The 19,149-nt window shown below is 39.5% G+C and overlaps 1 protein-coding gene across 15 annotated transcripts in view; it reads left to right on the top strand.

Moving 5' to 3' along the window:
* The window catches only part of ryr3 (ryanodine receptor 3), a 539,734-nt gene that overhangs the window by 322,256 nt on the left and 198,329 nt on the right, over positions 1 to 19,149 (top strand). For 8 of the 15 annotated variants that reach the window (XM_039741277.1, XM_039741278.1, XM_039741276.1 and 5 more), the window contains 5 exons: positions 307 to 397; positions 3,404 to 3,544; positions 7,899 to 8,062; positions 10,643 to 10,721; positions 18,807 to 18,896. In XM_039741277.1, coding sequence (XP_039597211.1) covers positions 307 to 397; positions 3,404 to 3,544; positions 7,899 to 8,062; positions 10,643 to 10,721; positions 18,807 to 18,896 — 565 coding nt within the window. Of the gene's footprint in view, positions 1 to 306; positions 398 to 3,403; positions 3,545 to 7,880; positions 8,063 to 10,642; positions 10,722 to 18,806; positions 18,897 to 19,149 lie in introns of all 15 variants that reach the window. The other 7 variants (XM_039741272.1, XM_039741267.1, XM_039741268.1 and 4 more) reach the window with 1 other exon arrangement.

Below are 19,149 nucleotides of genomic sequence, written 5' to 3'. Positions count from 1 at the left end.
TGTTTGTTTCTCTATTCTTTTGATCACGTTTATGCACCTTTTTCCTGTTCACAATAATAATGTTAACATTTTTTGGCAGCCAGTATTCATGTTGGTGCTAACATGAACTGGGCATTGTATAAATGCTCCTCAAAGAAGCTGTGGTCTACTGAAACAGTGGAGAAGGCTACAGCGGGTGTCCATGTATGTTCTACACATTCTGCACCAAGACATAGAGTGCTGATGTCAACAAGGAGAGGGCAGAGTATAGACAATGACAAGCTTCTGTTATTTTCTCTCTTTCTCTCACCCTTTTTTATGTGCTAGTTACTTACGGCCATCCATGCTGCAGCAGCTTCTGCGACGCCTTGTTTTTGATGTGCCTCTGCTGAATGAGTATTGCAAGATGCCCCTGAAGGTATGTCTAGCTCGTCTGACTTACACATTGTGCCCGCTGCAAGCCATGCTACATTACTGGCCTAAGGTGGAACATGCTCAAAAGAACAATAAATATTTGCAACAGGCTATTAATGATTTTGTAACTGCTTTTTTTCATTTATTTGGATTCCCGTTTTGTACAATAAAGAGAATAAAAAAATGTTAACAAATTCATGAACCCCTTTGGATTTTAATCCTCCTATCCATTCATTTTCTGGGCCTATTTTTTCATTAAAAGTTGTTGGAAAAAAATTATCTTTCCTTTAAAGGTAGGGGAGCAGTCATTTGTAAAAGTGTTCTTAACACAGAGTAGGCAAGAAATTAGTAACCAAAACAAATAGTAGTCGCTAAGTTGGCAAAAAGTCAAACACAATACTGAAAGCCAAAAATGAAATTGCGTGAGAAACCAGTCTCCTGTCACTGGTGAGTCTTTCCTTTATTCAGAACAAAATGCAGACATTACAGAATGAGCAGTTGCCCTCAGATAAGATGGCTGCCAAAACCATGTGCCCACAACCCTGTGATGTCACCAGCATGCAATTGTCCCCTTGTGACATGTGATGTTATAGCTGTCAAGCTCAAAATACCACAGGTGGTGATGTCAACATAGTGTATGTTTATGTTATGTGTTTCGATTATTTTTAGGGTATATAATAATAATTTTTGTTGATTTGGTTACATTTATTTATTATTTAGTATTTAAATTTCCAGATTCAATTAAACAGTGTTTTATTAACAAGAGTCTGGCTTTAATCCAGCAAACACTGCTCAAATAAAACACCAATATCTTCCATCTCTTTTTCCCGCCCTCCTCCTAGAGCATTGTCTTACTCCCTCCCAACTTCAACCCTGTGATGCAGTGAGATGGCTCCTTTTTATTTTGAACCCAGGAGCGCTTCTGGGGTTGAAATGTTAACCTGTGGAAGCACATCTGGATCACATTGAAGCCACAGTCTCCTTTTCTATAGCACCCTCTGGCTGCACCCAAACAGGTGGTTCCTCCAGACTCCAACTGCCAGGCAACCCTGCAGGCATCCCACTTAAGAGCCAGTGACAGGGGATAAATTGTTCATAAAAAGATATTTCCCCCTTTCCTTCCATTACTTGTCCCTGATACCACTTGATTGGACTGTTTCTCCACTCCAGTGGTCCTTCCATTACATCGACCCGGCCAGGTAAGAAGTCTTCCTCAACCTCCATGGGGATGCAAGACCATCCTGTTGGATACTTAGATATGTATGTATACAGTTTATACATATGTTATAGTTCACTTAAGACTGGTTGACCAAAGTCAACTCCATCTCCACCTTTAATTTTGCAAATGGCATGACCATTTTTTGTCTGATCACCAACAATGATGAGACAATTTAAGCAGGTATTTACTTCTTCCTTATTGAGAAAGTTGTTCAAGAAACAGAAGATGGATCTGAGGCCCTTCTACATCAGAGGAGATGCTATGGAGAGGGCCATCAGGTTTACATTTCTTGAAGTCACCATCACTGAGAACCCAATGTAGACATAGCAGTTATTTGCTTTTATCAAGAAGGCTCACTAACGCCTTTATTTCCATAATCATCTGGGGAAAGTGTCTGATCTTTCCATGTGTGCTCATCTGGCAGCATGACATCTTGGTACTGAACCTGCCTGGCTCAAGATCGTAGTAAAGTTAGCTCAGAATACCACTAGCACCCATTGCCTTACAAGGGCTAGCAGTATTTTTTAAAGACCGCCTGCACCGTCACTCTTGTCCCTCCTCCATTCAGACTCTTTAGCACTTGAACCACCAGATTCAAGGACAGTTTTTATCCACAGGTTAGAAGTTTACTTGATAGCCACTAATACTGATACTAATACTAAATACAAGAGAGTTTCTTATATATACCATATATTGTATTTATGTTGAATTCATTATTTTTTTGTGGTCTGTCTGTATGTCTATATGACTATTGTTAAACTGTAGCAAGCATGCAAGGAAGAGTTTCAGTGTGCTTTGTACACATGACAATAAGTTGGAACTTGAAAATATAAAGAAGGACCATGCAATTTATATATTGTGGTGAATGGCTGAAAATTGCAAAGTCCCAAAAATATTTGGGTGCCAACCAGGCCACCCCATTTAATATTTCTTTCAAAATCTAAAAGCTGCAGTTATGTAAACAGGTACACGGGGGACTAGAACACAAAATATTCTTCTGCTTCATCTAACTGGAAGCTCTGTCCTGTTTTGAGTTTGGGTCAAAGTGAGACAGCACTTTGCAGGGACAGGCTCTGTTTATGTTTCAGACTGGAAAGGGTAAGACTTGTCAAAGCGATGGGAGTGTGGCTAGGCAGCTTCCTGAATTTCCTTCTCTGTATTGTGGTTGAACGAGAAATGGCAGTTCGCGACAGTGGCCCCTCTTGCCCTGGGGAGGTACTACATACCTGATCAGATCCGGCAAGGTGATTCTCAGATGCACATGCATGACACGTTATACACTGTACTTGAGTGAGAAATAAATGTTAGGGTGCCAACCAGGTCACCGTGTTTAATAATGGTTTCTGTTTAAACGGAAACTGCACTTGATAACGTAAAAACAAACAAAAACACAAGGCTGCAGTGCATCTGCTAATTGCTCAGGTCTGGGGTAGAGCTGCATTGTGTGCTGAGTCTACATCCAAATGAGACGCCACTAGTTTTTCAAATTGAAAGAGACAATACTGTTAGCATTAGCACCCCTTCTTGTCCCAGGTTGGTACTGGGAAAAGTCCAAAAGTGTCCCTCTGACACATATGCATGACAACACATACATGTATAGAATACATAAGTCCAAATGTCCTAGGTCAGCCACATTTCTGAAAATGGGTAAAGGCAAACTCATTTATATACATGTCAAATAAACAAGGCTGTATTTATAGGGGTTTTTATATTAATCAAATACTGAAAGCTCCTTAGTACTGATATGAGTAAATGCTTTCTAAATATTATTTTCTTGCTTCCTTTATGCAGCTCCTCACCATTCACTATGAACAGAGCTGGAAGTACTACTGCTTGCCCTCCGGGTGGGGAAGCTATGGCATGGCTTCTGAAGAAGAGGTACTCCTCACCAAGAAACTGTTCTGGGGCATCTTTGATTCACTGTCCCAAAAGGTATACCATTTACTGCTTTTTCATGCCCTGCATTGCTTTTTAAGGGTTTAACCTTGGCTGTGCTTCATAAATCATGTAAATACTAATTAGAGCCACTATGCATCGTTAGTGTCATTACACACAAGTTGAGAATGCTAGTGATGCCAGTTTGGTGCATAAAATCTCCTGTGTGCTTGATTAATGTGAATGGCTTTCTTTTGTGAATGGCAGTTCTTGACTGATTTTCTTGATGAATTCCCATGGGTCACATTCAGTAAGTGGGGCCTCCATGTCCCACTTTAAGTTAGTTTTATTGCACACCTTACTCTGGTAAAATACATAAAGTTGTTAAAGAAATTATGTTACATACCCAAACTAGACCACCAAGAGTTACAGGATTCAGAAACTTCATTGCAAACATTGCATTTTCTAAAATATATACCACATAATCAAATTGATTTATACTTCCTTTGTAATGACAGAAGTTGAGAAACAATAGAAATGAAAAAGATGATGCACACCACATTTCATGAAGAAACAAATTAATTGGTTTGTTAATTTTGCAAGCCTGATTTTATATGCTCAAGTTCAAAGTAGCCAATGCATTGAAATAGCTGCATCAAGCCATTGTCCTTAGCTCTCTCTCAGCCCCTCCCCTGCAGCATTCTAAAAATCAAAAGATACTGGTGGCTTCTTTATTAATATCTCACAGTCCATAGGCAGTAGAAAGGCAGTTTGAAAGGAAAGAACCTCTGGAATTGCAGGTCGCTCATTGCTGAATAACCTGCCTGTCATTTTGATTTACACACAAGCAATCCAGTAAGTAAAGGAGGGCATTCTAGTGTCGGCGTTCAGATTGACTTATCCAGTGAACAGCATGACACAGAAAGTTGAATGTGGTATTGTTTGAAAGTTGAAGCAGTCTTTTTTAGTAGATAATTGCCTGTCCGTCAAATTAAAGATGTCTGGGGAGTCAGACCCTGTAGTGTGGAAGTTCAGACAGCTTTGTGGGAAGAAAGAAGAACTTTGCAAATTCGTACAGGGGCATGCAATACGGCAAAGTGCTGAACTTTAATTATACCAGTAAATGGTGCTTAGGATTTTGCACTCATTTAACACTAGAATTACCAGAGTCCACAAAAAAAAACTCGTAGATCCTGCCCACCTTAAAACCGTTCTCACTTCTCCGCCAGCGTCCTTTGTCTTCTAAATGTGCCGATTAAGACGAGCAGCAAGCAGCCGGCTATTCCATCCCCCACCGTGGCAGAATGTTCACTAAGCTTTCCCAGCTAATGCCTTGTTTGATTATCTGGGAGTGACTCAACTGCTGGAGTTTTAGAGTGGAAATAATAGATCATTATTTAGAACACATGCATTTCATGTGTGTTCCGTTTCTACAGTAATCGGTGTAAAATCGGTGTTAAACACATTGTTAAAACAGAAACTTTGTCATATTTTAGTAATAAATGTTACAAAATGTAGGCATAAACTACACGCAAACCAAGTGTAATAAAGAGTTCCCAATTCAATCCCGACTCACTCCTATATTTGCCGTTTTCAGAAGTAAGCTGCACTTTGTGTTAATATTATACAGTACACACATACACTTGGTTTGTGTCTGTACTTGCGCTGTTACTTAGAGTCAGATCAGGGGAGGGAAGGGTTAGAGCATGTGAACTTATTCAGTGCCAGCAGGAACAACGCACATGTTGATCTTTTTTTTATTTCACTACATGTGCCTTTCCTGTTTATTTATATATCTAGTGACTTATCTGCCTGTCTGTCTCTCTATTATGCAGTGCTCTGTCTGTCTGTGTGTTATGGATCTTAAAAATAACAGTTATAAGGACACTTGTTTATGTTAATTGTAGTCTCAATAGTTAAAATATTTTAAAAGGAGCATCCCACATGAAAATATAACGAGCTCATTAACTGACAGTGCATACCAGTTTATAAATTGTATGTCCGTTTGAGGTTAAAAAGAAAAAAAAAATAACACTTTCTCTCCAGGAGGGGAATCAAACCCGTGTCTCTGAGTCACAGCAAACCCACTGCACCCAGAATCAGCGACTCTTACCACTACGCTACAAAACCTATTCTATTGTCCTTGAGCCTTTTGTGAAAGTGTTTATTTGATGTTTGGACTTCATGCTTTTACACATTCTATAGTTTATGCCTATATTTTGTAACATTTATTACTAAAATATGACAAAGTTTCTGCTTTAACAATGTGTTTACACAGATTACTGTAGAAACGGAACCAACATGAAATGCGTGTGTTCCAAATAACGATCTATTATTTCCGCTGTAAAACTCCACTTCACTCCCAGATAATCAATCAAGGCATGAGCTGGGAGAACTTAGTGAACGTTCTGCCACGGTGGGGGATGGAATAGCCGGCTGCTTGCTGCTCGTCTTAATCGGCATATTTAGAAGACAAAAGAAGCTGGCGGAGAAGTGGGAACGGTTTTAAGGTGGGCCGGATCTACAAGTTTTTCGTAGACTCTGATAATTCTAATGTTAAGTGACTATTATGGGGTTTAAATCTATTTCCTGGGTTATATTAGATTAGATAAACTTTATTAATCCTATGAGAAAATTCAGATGAATATTGAAGCAGAGCCATAAAAGGAATCATATTCACAGGACAAATAATACAATCTATCAGTCAATCGATCGATAAGTAAATAAAAATAAATAAATAGTTAAGTAGATGTATATTGTGCAGCTATTTCAAATTGGTATTTCAAAATAAAATTAACAACTGCACCGGAGAAAAGTATTGAATTGCCTGATAGTATTGAGCAAAAAAGAACCCAGAGGTGCTTCTTAGGACACCATGGTGGAATAAGCCTATGGCTAAAAGTGCATCAAGAGTGCGCCTCCTGGAGGAAAGTTGTCATGATGGCATCCAGGTTTGCCACCATCCTCTTTTTCTGTAATAGCTTGCAGTGTGCCCAGGATTCACCCAGTTATGGAGCAGAAACTCCTGATAAGTTTGTTCAGGCATTGTGCTTCTTTGAAGCTCATGTTGCTTCCCGAGGAAACTGCAGTGTAGAGCAACACTGGACCTGACTTCACAGTTTTGATACTAGTAGATCTTGTTTACATGTCTTCTTTCTTCTTCCTTTTCTGTTAAAAAAAAAACGTTCTCTTCTATTCGAGATGTTATTTATTTTTGTGTAAAATGGTTTCAGTGGTTTCCACACTAACAACTTACCTTGACATAACCTTGAAAACTTCTTCATTGAGGTAAACAGCCATGTCAAGAATAGGTAAACAAATAAAAGGCAGCTTGTTTTGATTTTGTGTCTGTAGTTACTGGTTGGCCCCATGGCATACTTCACTGCATTCTCTTCTTCTGCATCTCTAGTCATCCCCCAGCTATTGCATGCCCATGGTGTAGAAAGCAACCAGAAACACAAAGCCACAATCAAGAACCCATTCCTTTCCCCAGTTCACCTCTTCTACAATCTCTACTAAGAAATTAAACATTTTTAATAACATTGGTGGATAGCTTTTATTGGGAAAGTACACTGGTGGGACAATGGCGTAGTGGTCAGCGCCCCAGCCTCACAGATCCAGTTCCATGAGTTTAATTTCCATACCTGATTGTTGAAATTGTGTGAAATTTACATATTTTCTCTGTGTCTCTGAGCTTTTCTTTGGTTCTTTAGGTTTCATTCCACATCCTCAGAGACATGCAGTTTAGTGTAATTGCTGATTTTCAGTTGGCCCCATGCCGGTCCGAGTATTTAAGTGTGCCTTGTGATGGATTGGCACCCTGTTCAGGATTGAACCCAACCATGCTATCGGAATGCTGTAAATTTGATTAAGCAGGTTAGAGAGAGAGTATGCATGGGCATATGTCCTTATTGCCCAGTCCATCCTCATTGCATGACTATTGATGAACCTGGTTCAAGGGAGTGATGCCAGTTGCAGGCAACCAGGGCATCATAGTCTCAAAGCAAGATTGGGTCAAACAGTGTTGTTTTACATAGCATGGATTTGAATAGCAGTGTAACAATACAGTATTTCATCGAAAACACCTTCTTTACAAGTTATTTAAGACTATGCTCACACTTTTGAGGTTACCTGGAGTATTTCAGCGTCAGCATGAAATAAGGCTCTCTTATATTCTCTTCCTGAAATAAACATAAGAGACACTGAATAGTCATGTTTAGAGAGAATTACTGAACTGGGAATGTGCTGCTGCTGCCCACTCAGCTTCATTTTCTTTGCTTTTTCAAGCTGCTATTCTCTCAGTCCACTAACTGTGCTGCTCTGCTCTTTGGCTGAATTTGCTGCCTTTCACTAACACCCTGTGTATGTTTCTTTGTTGGACTCCTCCACTTAGTCCCTGTCTCTTCTGCAGAAGTATGATCGCGAGCTCTTCAAAATGGCCATGCCCTGCCTCAGTGCAATTTCAGGAGCGTTGCCTCCTGACTATGTGGATGCCAGCATTACCACAACATTGGAAAAACAAACATCTGTGGATGCAGAGGGCAACTTTGACCCCAAACCCATCAGTACTGCCAAGTAAGTAACAGCATGTGTGGAAGCTGGAAACAAGTAACCACAGAATGAGAAGCCACCACCTGTCAGGCCTGTTGTCTGTTTTAAGTGTGCCCCATCTGCAGCATTCTGTCAAGTTACCTTGTATTATATAGCACCTTTCATGATGAAAATCATGCCAAAATACTTTACATGGACAATACTATTCAATGCAAACTGCATTTAGTGAGTTGTGCAAACATGACCTTAGGATATCAAGATTGCCTTGGTAACACTGCTGCCTCAAAGTAAAGAAGACCAGCCTTCATGTCCCGGGTCCTCCCTGTGTGGAGTTTGCATGCTTCTTTGTGTGTCTGCCCGGGTTTCCTCCCACTGACCAAAGACATGCCGAGATATTGGCAACTTTAGGTTGGGCCTAGTGGGTGTGTTTGGGGTATTTATGTGTATGTGTTTGCCCTGCAATGGACTGGCACCCTCCCTGATCTGGATTAGGTTGGTTTGAGAATGACATGACATGAACCCACATTAGCCAAGTACAAACAATATTCTAAAACATTCTTAATTAATCAGTAATATCACAACAGCAAAGTGCCTTATTTGGATGAGTGAACACTCCTAGTTTTATCTGTAAACTTGATTAGGTATAAACTTTACAACAAACTGAATTGGATTCCACCTGTGTTCACATGTAGTGACTGATTTTTTCATACTAAAAACAGTTTTTCTAGAGGATTCCACTGTTTTTTTAACTCTTGGTTATGATTTGCTACAAAACATCTTAAAAGATTGTTGTTAAAAGTGTTAAATCGTGCTTAGGTTGAGTGAAATCATATATAAACGTATTTGGCTAGAATACAAAGTAGAACATTTATAGAAAATCTAATTCACCTTACCATCTGGCGAACACCATTCCTACAGTAAAGCACTGGGGTGACATCCTGACTGAGATCAGGATATAATGAAAATGGATTGTGCAAGATACAGGCAGGATTCTTGGAGAAAACCCATAACCCTCAGCTTGGAAGTTGAAAATTGGAAGATAGTTAACTTTTCATTATGACAGTGACCCAAAATAATCATACAGTAGCTGCTGAAGGACAGAGAGGAGAGCATCTATCCCAACCTCAAACCAATCAAAAGTCTTTGGAATGGCTTGAAGAGGACAGTCCATCAATGGTCACTGTACAGTTTGCCTGAGGTTAAACAATTCTGTAAGGAAAAACAGGCAAATATTTCACTATGTAGGTGTACAGCATTTGTAGAGATCAGCTGAACAGACTCAAGGCTGTAATTCAAGACAAAGGTGCATCCACCAGGTATTAATTCACAGATTGTTCTCAAATACAGCCCAGTTATTCTGTTTTTTTAATATATTTTTTTATTTTCCATAAATTTATTTTTGTTTTTCCTCCTGAGGAATCAGCTACACAAAAAGATTGACTTTATTTCTGTTATGACTGGACTTTAAGGCAACAAAAGTTGAACATTTTGAAAGGTGTGGTAACTTTCTATACCCACTGCACCACTGTACCCAATAAAGTGACCACTGAGTGTTAGATAGGAAGATTCTCATAGCAGTCTGGAACAAACTTTGACTGCCAGACACACTGACTCCTGTGCATGTGTCTAACAGACTTTGATACAAATACACATTGATAAGTTTCCTTTGGAGACTTGAAGAAACATTTAGAGATGTATGTGGCTTTTGCTGAAAACTTTATGTAAATAAAGGAACAAATCAATTAAGAATCAGAATCAGAATATCTTTATTGTCATTGTGATAAATACAACAAAATTAGGTGCAGTCCCTGCGGTGTCAAAATAAAAATAAATATAATTGCAAAAGGATAAGAAGAAATAAGGTAGAACACAAACGCTCAGCATAAGACCTTATTGCACAAGATGTCATCTGTTGCACTGCTGCAATGGAGGTGATTAGGTGGCATTCAGTGCCCTAATAGCAACAGGGTAGAAGCTGCTATTCAGTCTATTAGTCTTTGTTTTGATGCTCCTATATCTTTTGCCTGATGGCAACAGTTGGAACATGTCATGAGCGGGATGTGAGGAGTCTTTTAAGATATGGGGCCTTTGCCTTTGTTCTAATTTAAAAAGGTACATATTAATATTTAGATTATACCTTTGTGAAATGGTGGAGCACATTTTGATGGTGTTCAATATTTCAAACCACTATATAAAAGAAAAATGTGATGAGGATTTAAGCCCGTCTCCATTATTCACTAATACCCACGACTGGCATTATTTTTCTTTAGATGAGTACTCAAAGAAAAAAAAAGAAAAGTGAATGAGGCCAGGCAATGAAACAGCATTGTGTGGTCACAGCCATCAGTGTCTACTTTGAGGGAGTCAAGCCAATAAGCCCTGTAGTGCCATAGTCAAATGTCTATTTCATTCATTTGTAATGGTGAAGACCAAAATAAATAAAGTTGACACCATAAGGTAAAGAGGAAAAAGAAGACAAAAGACAGAGAGGGGAGTTGAAGTCTGGTATACATGTAGACTGAGAGAGTGAGTGCCACAAGGCAGCTTAATTATTAAGTGAATTTTTAACTATTACTATATTATGTTTTTATTTTCTTTTTGCAGTATTTCCTTACCAGAAAAACTGGAATATATTGCCAATAAATATGCTGAGCACTGTCATGACAAGTGGGCTTCTGAAAAGGTAATGTCCTTGTGTTTGCGTTCATGAAACTTCCCAGTGTTCTTCCCAATGTGGGTAGTTCTGGATACAAGAGCTAAACTTATTCTTTTGAGTGGCCTTCAACTGCCGTGTATTAGAAACTTTTTAAAGCCTTGTTTCAGCAGCATGTAGTCTGACATTGATATCTTGGGTTGTATTTAGATTTGGTCTCAGGTCCACACTTGAAATTTGAATGTCTGATTATGTATGGATTTGCATTCCATTTATATGCTACTGCCAAATACATATGATCTAGGAAGACATATAATTTGCCAATACTGTTTTTATGTCCCCACAGTATGCATGGATTATCTGTGACAGTACTGAATCTGTAATAATTAAATATTAGCACAGTATCTATATAACTTAAGCCAAAAAGGCACTAGCAGAATACTATCTGAATATCCTGGCCCCATTACAGTGAACAGTTACACAGTTAGCACTGTGCTTGTTTGTGTTGTTAAATTCCATATCTAGTGCTGCTTAACAGGAGGGCACCCAAACAAAATGGAGTCATGTTGATATTGTAATAAATATGGATTGAAATTTATAATTTACTTCATATCTTTGTTAAAAAATACATATATAGAGAGAGAGTAGTGGCCAGAAGATTTGGCAGTGACACAAAGGTTGTGTTTTCTAAACTTTTTAGCTTCAGTTTTTGTGGTATCAATTCCCATTGTTTTTATATTATTATGCAGAGTGATCAGATGCATATAAATTCATTGTAAAGAGCTTTATTAGCATAAAAAGTTAACTTTAAACCCGTTTTCACTTATTTTGGCCCTGGCACAAAATAATCAGCTAAAAGTGTCTAGCAAGTGCCAGGACCATCTCCTCTTGAGGAATCAGCTACAGAATCATGTTGCCACCAGTGCAGAACTTGCTCAATATTGGCAGCAGATGGGTGTGAGTACATCTACATGCACAATAAGGCAAAGACTTTTGGACAACAGTCTTGAATTAAGAAGGGCAGCAAAGAAGCCACTTCTTTCCAAGAAAAACGTCAAGGACAGACTGAAATTATACAGTAAGTACAAGGATTGAACAGCAGAAGACTGGTACAGAGTTATTTTTTCAGATGAATCCTTCTCCCGACTGTTTGGGACATCGGGAAAATCGATTATATGAAAAAGGAAAAGGTGAACGCTACCAGGAGTCCTGTGTCATGCCAACAAGTGAAGCATCCTGAGACAATACATGTGTGGGGTTGCTTCTCATCCAAGGGAGTGGGCCCACTCACAATTCTGCCCGAGAACACTGTCATACATAAAGCATGGTATTAAAACATCCTCCAAGAGCAACTTCTCCGACAATCCATGTACAATTTTGTGATAATATGTGTATTTTCCAGCATGTTTCAGCAGCATGTCATAATGCAGAACTGATAACAAAGTGGCTTAGAGATCATAACATTGAAAGTTTGGGCCCATGGCCAAGAAAATCCCCAGATCTTAATCCCATCAAGAACCTGTGGTTGATTCTCAAAAAGCGGATGGACAAGCAGAAGCCCACAAATTGTGAATAAACTCTAAGCACTAAAAAAGTAAGAATGGATCAGCATCAGTCAGGATTTGGCCCAGAAACTGATATCCAGCACGCCAGGACAAATTGAAGAAGTTATGAAGAAGAAGGGGCAACACTGTAAATATTGTCTCTTTACATATATTTGATGAATTTGCCAATAAAAGCCTTTGAAACTTATGAAATGTTTATAATTGTTCTTCAGGATACCTAAGAAACATGTAAAAATAATAATCTGAAAATGCTGAAGCGGCAAATTTTACAAAACATATCTGTGTCACTGCCAAAACATTTGGCCACTATTGTCTATATATATATATATATATATATATATATATATATATATATATATATATATATATATATATATATACTGCTCAAAAGAATTAAAGGAACACTTTTTAATCAGAGTATAGCATAAAGTCAATGAAACTTATGGGATATTAATCTGGTCAGTTAAGTAGCAGAGGGGTTGTTAATCAGTTTCAGCTGCTGTGGTGTTAATGAAATTAACAACAGATGCACTAGAGGGGCAACAATGAGATGACCCCAAAACAGGAATGGTTTAACAGGTGGAGGCCACTGACATTTTTCCCTCCTCATCTTTTCTGACTGTTTCTTCACTAGTTTTGCATTTGGCTACAGTCAGTGTCACTACTGGTAGCATGAGGCGATACCTGGACCCTACAGAGGTTGCACAGGTAGTCCAACTTCTCCAGGATGGCACATCAATATGTGTCATTGCCAGAAGGTTTGCTGTGTCTCCCTGCACAGTCTCAAGGGCATGGAGGAGATTCTAGGAGACAAGCAGTTACTCTAGGAGAGCTGGAGAGGGCCATAGAAGGTCCATAACCCATCAGCAGGACCAGTATCTGCTCCTTTGGGCAAGGAGGAACAGGATGAGCACTGCCAGAGCCCTACAAAATGACCTCCAGCAGGCCACTGGTGTGAATGTCTCTGACCAAACAACCAGAAAGACTTCATGAGGGTGACCCAAGGGCCCCATGTCCTCTAATGGGCCCTGAGCTCACTGCCCAGCAGCATGCAGCTCGATTGGCATTCGCCATAGAATACCAGAATTGGCAGATGCACCACTGGTGCCCTGTGCTTTTACAGATGAGAGCAGGTTCACCCTGAGCACGTGACAGAAGTGAAAGGGTCTGGAGAAGCCATGGAGAACATTATGCTGCCTGTAACATCATTCAGCATGAGCAGTTTGGTGGTGGGTTAATGATTGTCTGGGGAGGCATATCCATGGAGGGTCACACAGACCGCTACAGGCTTGACAAAGGCACCTTGGCTGCCATTAGGTATCAGGATGAAATCCTTGGACCCATTGTCAGACCCTATGCTGGTACAGTGGCTCCTGGTGCACGACAATTCCTGGCCTCATGTGGTGAGAGTATGCAGGCAGTTCCTGGAGGATGAAGGAATTGATACCATTGACTGGCCACCACACTTTCCTGACCTAAATCCAATAGAACACCTCTGGGACATTATGTTTTGGTCCATCCAATGCCACCAGGTTGCACCTCAGACTGTCCAGGAGCTCAGTGATGCCCTGGTCCAGATCTGGGAGGAGATCCCCCACAACACCATCTGTCATTTCATTAGAAGCATGCACCGATGTTGTCAGGCATGTATACAAGAACACAGGGGCCATACAAAGTGCTGCGTACAATTTTGAGTTGCTGCAATTAAATTTTGGCAAAATGGACTAGCCTGCCACATAATTTTTTCACTCTGATTTTTGGGGCGTCTTTGAATTCAGGGCTCTGTAGGTTGATCATTTTCATTTCCATCAAACGATGTGGCATCCTTTCGTTCCTAACACATTACCCAGTCTATATCAGTATAGATATCCAGGAGGATTTCTTTTTCCCATTGAGATCTGATGTGTTTTCAAAGTGTTCCTTTAATTTTTTTGAGCAGTTTATATATGTATATATATAACAGCCCGGACACAGACAGGTAGACATTGTTTTAAATCAACACACATGTTTATTTACACTATTTACAGAACAGTGAAGCACACACAACCCCGTGCCGCAGCACCAATCACCCTCAGTCCAGGCCCTTTCCTCCACTCCTCTCCTCTGTGTTCTGTCCTCTTCCACCCGACTCTCGCCCTTGACTGGAGGGAGGCAGCCGCTTTTATGCTCTCCCAGGTGTGGCAGAAGTGCTGAGGGCCAGGGCTCCTCAGGCATCTGGGCACCCCCAGGCAGTGACCACAGGCCCCTATAGGGTTTAGCTTCTAAGCTCTGTTCCCATGGTCCTCAAAGCCACCAGGGCGGTCGCCCCCTCGTGGTCTAGAGGAGGTGTAATCCCTCCTCCGGTCCTTCTGGGTGTCCCGGCTGGGTACCACCCCCAGCCACTCGCCACAATATAAAATATATAGCATCGTGATCATGAGAAGCAATTCTTTTCCTTGTAAGTACCAACTTCACCACATAAATCATTCTTCTTTGTTTATCTGTATGACATAAAAATATTTTTGAATGAGTCAACATTAGTAAATGATATGTTCTGGCTAGAATTTCATGGTATGTTTTAAAAACTTGTAGAGAATAATTAGGAGCTATTTTCACTGACATCTCTAATAGCCTCACTGGGAGAAATTGTGATTCCTGCCTGATACAAAACCACAACAATTTTAAAGAAAATAAAACTGGGTTTTCTAATTATCTATACCCCACTGGCGCTTACTGCCATTGTGATAGTGCACCCTTCATCATCGAAAAGCAGAGTCAGCAACTCTAAATTTCAGACACTGGAATTAGCCTAATTGGCTAGCCATTCCTGATTTTTTGAGTAAGACTCAGGGAGTTTCAAACTTCCAGGCATAAGACCCACATGGCAGTGCGCCAAAATTAGGCAGATAGTTGTGATTACTGGATATTTCTGAAGTGTTAAACATTGTTAAAGACTCAAACATCCTGCTGTGGTAATGCTTGGTCCGTGGTGATTGTGCAATTTAAGATAAACAATTAAAGCAGTATGATACATTACAGATACCACAGCTAGATAATCTAAGTGCAGAGGAATTGGATAAACCTGTGACATTATCAAAATTAATAGACATTATAAATTCACTTCAGAGTGGAAAAGCAGCAGGTCCTGATGGCTACTCTGCTGAATTTTGTAAAATATTTTCAGTTAAGTTAGCTTCCCTCTTATTAGCAACATTTATTTATCCAGAAATGAAAAAAATTCTACCTCAAGCTTTTCATGAAGCATTAATTACTGTTTTTCCTATGAAAAATAAGGACTTATTACAATGTGCATCATACAGACCAATCTCACTTCTGAATAATGATAAGATACTCTCCAAAGCTCTAGCTAGAAGGATTGAGAAAGTGCTGCCCTCAGTAATATCACAAGACCAAACCGGATTTATTAAAGGTAGACATTTGGCATTCAATCTTTGATGCCTATTTAATGTAATATATTCACCGATAAAGTCCGACACTCTAGAGATCTTATCTTTGGATGCAGAAAAAGCATTTGATATGGTTGAATGGGATTACCTGTTCACCACATTGCATATATTTGGGTTTGGCCCTAACATATGTGCATGGATCAAACTACTGTTTACCAGTCCAGAAGCTTCAGTTTGTAATAACAACATTATTTCAGACTACTTCCAACTAGAACACCTTACTAGACAAGGATGCCCCTTGCCACCAATGCTATTTGCAATTGCCATTGAGCCATCGGAGATAAAGGGGATTTTCAGAGAAGGACTTGAACAGAAAATATCACTATAGGCAGATGATCTGGTATTATATATATCAGACCCACAAAATTATGTGCCTATAGCCCTAACAGCACTTGCAGAATTTCTAAAGATATCTGGACTTGTGCTCTTTCTAGTGAATTCTCTAGCAAACAACATTAGATTGGACACCTTCCCTTTTATCATTGCAGATCAGTATAAATACCTAGGGGTCAACATTACAAGTAAAGCTCATTTTCAACAAAATTTTGCTGTTTGCTTGGATAAAATTAAACAAGATGTGCATAGATGGTCTGCACTCCATCTTACTTTAGCAGGGAGAATTAACACTATTAAGATGAATATCCTCCCTAAATTTCTGTTCCTATTTCAAAACATCCCCATATACAGTAACAAATCTTTTTTTAAGAAATTAGATTCAATCACAACCTCATTTATTTGGAATTCAAAAAATCCATTCATTCAAAAAACAAACCTACAACAACGTACTCGTTTTATTACTGGGTTGCAAACATACAAGCTGTAAAATCCTGGACACTGAAACAAATAGAGGAAAACACACTAGCTTGGTCTGCAATAGAAATGAAATTCTGCAACACTTCTTTATATTCCTTGCTTTGTATACACTAGTAAATACAAGGTATCATCAATATACTAACAACCCATTTGTCCTTCATTCACTCAGAATATGGAACCAATGTAATGTAGGAAAAATTTTAAGTTAGAGAATATTTTATCTGTGGCACCTCTAAATGATAACCACCTTTTTCCACCCTTTCGAAATTACGCAGTTTTTAATGTTTGGAAAACATATGGTGTTAAATCATTTAGAGATCTGTATATAAATAATGTCTTTGCATCCTATAAATAATTATACAGTACTCCAAATTTAATCTACAGTCTACACAATTTTTCCACTGTCTCCAAATCAGAAACTTTGCTAAATGAAATCTGCCCAGTTTTCCTCACTTCCCAACTGTTTCTATTCCAGAAGAGATATTGATCAGTCTTGGGGACTATAATATATAAAACATTGTAAAGTTCCCCTTCCTTTTAAAGATCCCAGAGCACAGTGCACAGGGAAAAGATCTCTTACTCAGCATTTCAGAAATGCAGTGGAAGGCAGCCACACACAAAATTCACTCGAGCTCCATATGTGCAAAACATTCAATTAGTCATCTTAAAATCTTTTATCAAGCACAACTATCGTGTTTGAAATTGTCCAAGATGTTTCCAGAGCAAGATCTAACCTGTGAATGTTGCAATCGAGCCCCAGCTTCACTGGGCCACATGTTTTGGGTTTGTATCAAATTAACATCATTCTGGGTGAAAAATTTTAAATGCCTTTCAGACAGCCTTGGTGTCACTATCCCTCCTAACCCATTAATAGCTGTGTTTGGTGTACTCCCAGTTGGGCTTAAAGTGGAGAAGAATAAACAAACTGTAATTGCCTTTACTTAACTACTAGCAGGTAGACTTGACTTGCTCAACTGGAAGAATCCTAACCCACCTCTGTTAAGTCAGTGGGTAACTGATATTATATACTGTTTGAAATTGGAAAAAATCATATTCTCACTTGAAGGATCTTTTCAAAACTTTTTTAAAACCTGGCAGGACCTAATCAGTAATCTTTTAGAATAAACATATATATTGGGGGGAAAACGTTCCTTTCTCTCTTTACAACTCTTAACAGATTTGCTCTGGTTTGTTGGCTTTTCTCTCTTTCTCATGGGTGAGGGTTGATTTCATTTTAGTTTTGTTAAGTTTGACTTGATTGTATGGAATGTTATATGCTTTTAATAAATTCAATTAAAAAAATTAAAGCAGCATAGCAAGATTTGGGCTTGTAAGAGCAGCACTCCACTTTGTGGTTATAGGGATTTTGGTGGGGGCAATGAGTTGACTGTCTGTTCCGTGTCTATGTGGTCAGCTCAGCTCTTTTCCATTGACTTTCATCATCTCATTTAGCAGAGAGCCAGAACTAACAGGTAGACATGGGAGCCTGAGTAGAAAGCCAGGAGAAAGAGAAAATTAAAGAGAGATTGAGGTTAAGAAAGAAGGCAGGATCAGATGAAGAGCCAGTGTGAGAAAGAGTGGTGGCAGGGAGCTGGGAGGAGAGTCCCAGGATAGGAGCGTGTGGCCATTGCTCAAGAGTGGACTGGGGTTGCTCTTTCTGAGCAATCTGGAGAGCAGTAGTGACTGATCACTCCAGGAGGGCTTCCTGCATTAGGTCGAGGGACCTAATGTCCAATGGGGTGGGACTGCACAAGAAGCCAGTAAAACAGCAGCTCTGTGATTAACATTCGCAGATACAGCATTTAGAAAGCACTTTGGGCTCATAACCCAGCTGCTTTATGAATTTACCTGTCCCTTTATGTCCCCGTGGCAACTCATATGCCCTCTGTCCACCAGTCCTGTGAGACTTGCTGGCGACCATACACCCAGTCAGATGGACTCTAGCAGGCAGGAGACACATCCAAAGTACTCTAAGCGCTGTGTCTGCATCATAGCAATCACAGAGCTGCTTTTAAGCCAGCTTATCCAGGTAGGTCTGTCCTCTGACAACCCTTGACCATTTAAGGAGCTTGTCACTCTCAGGTTCAGACCCAGATGCGCTGCACTATTATTTTCACTGCACACTTGGGTCACTCTTAGGGCGTCCCACTGTGCCATGGCACATAGGTTGAAAACACTGCAATATAGAGTTGACTCTTGATCATAAATATTGCTGGGCCCACTGACCATGGCTTAAAGGCCAAGAGGTATTACAGAAAAGGTCAGTAAAGCTTTTGATTATCTGTTGACAGGTGGCACTTGGATGGAAATTTGGGGAGGTCATGGATGAGAAGATCAAGACTCATCCTTTGTTGAAGCCTTACAAGTCCCTGGCCGAGAAGGTAAGCCTTGTTCTGACTTTTAAAATGCAGTGTTAGCAGAAAAAAACTGAGAAGAAAAAACTCACTCTGTCAGCCTTATTGTTTAAAGTGTTTCTGACAAGCTAGCAGAGATCAGTTTAATGGCAAGAATTGGCATTTTAATAAAACCTATTTTATTATTATTATTATTTATAAGTGATTTATTAAAAACATTCTGATTATAGTTTTCTCAAATGTAGACTGATCCTTACCCAAAACTTTGCTTTTTTGGCTA

Source organism: Polypterus senegalus, chromosome 18 (assembly GCF_016835505.1).
Source record: "Polypterus senegalus isolate Bchr_013 chromosome 18, ASM1683550v1, whole genome shotgun sequence".
Classification (NCBI taxonomy): Eukaryota; Metazoa; Chordata; class Cladistia; order Polypteriformes; family Polypteridae; genus Polypterus; species Polypterus senegalus.
Note: the sequence above shows the minus strand (reverse complement) of the source record. Positions and strands in the feature narration are given on the sequence as shown.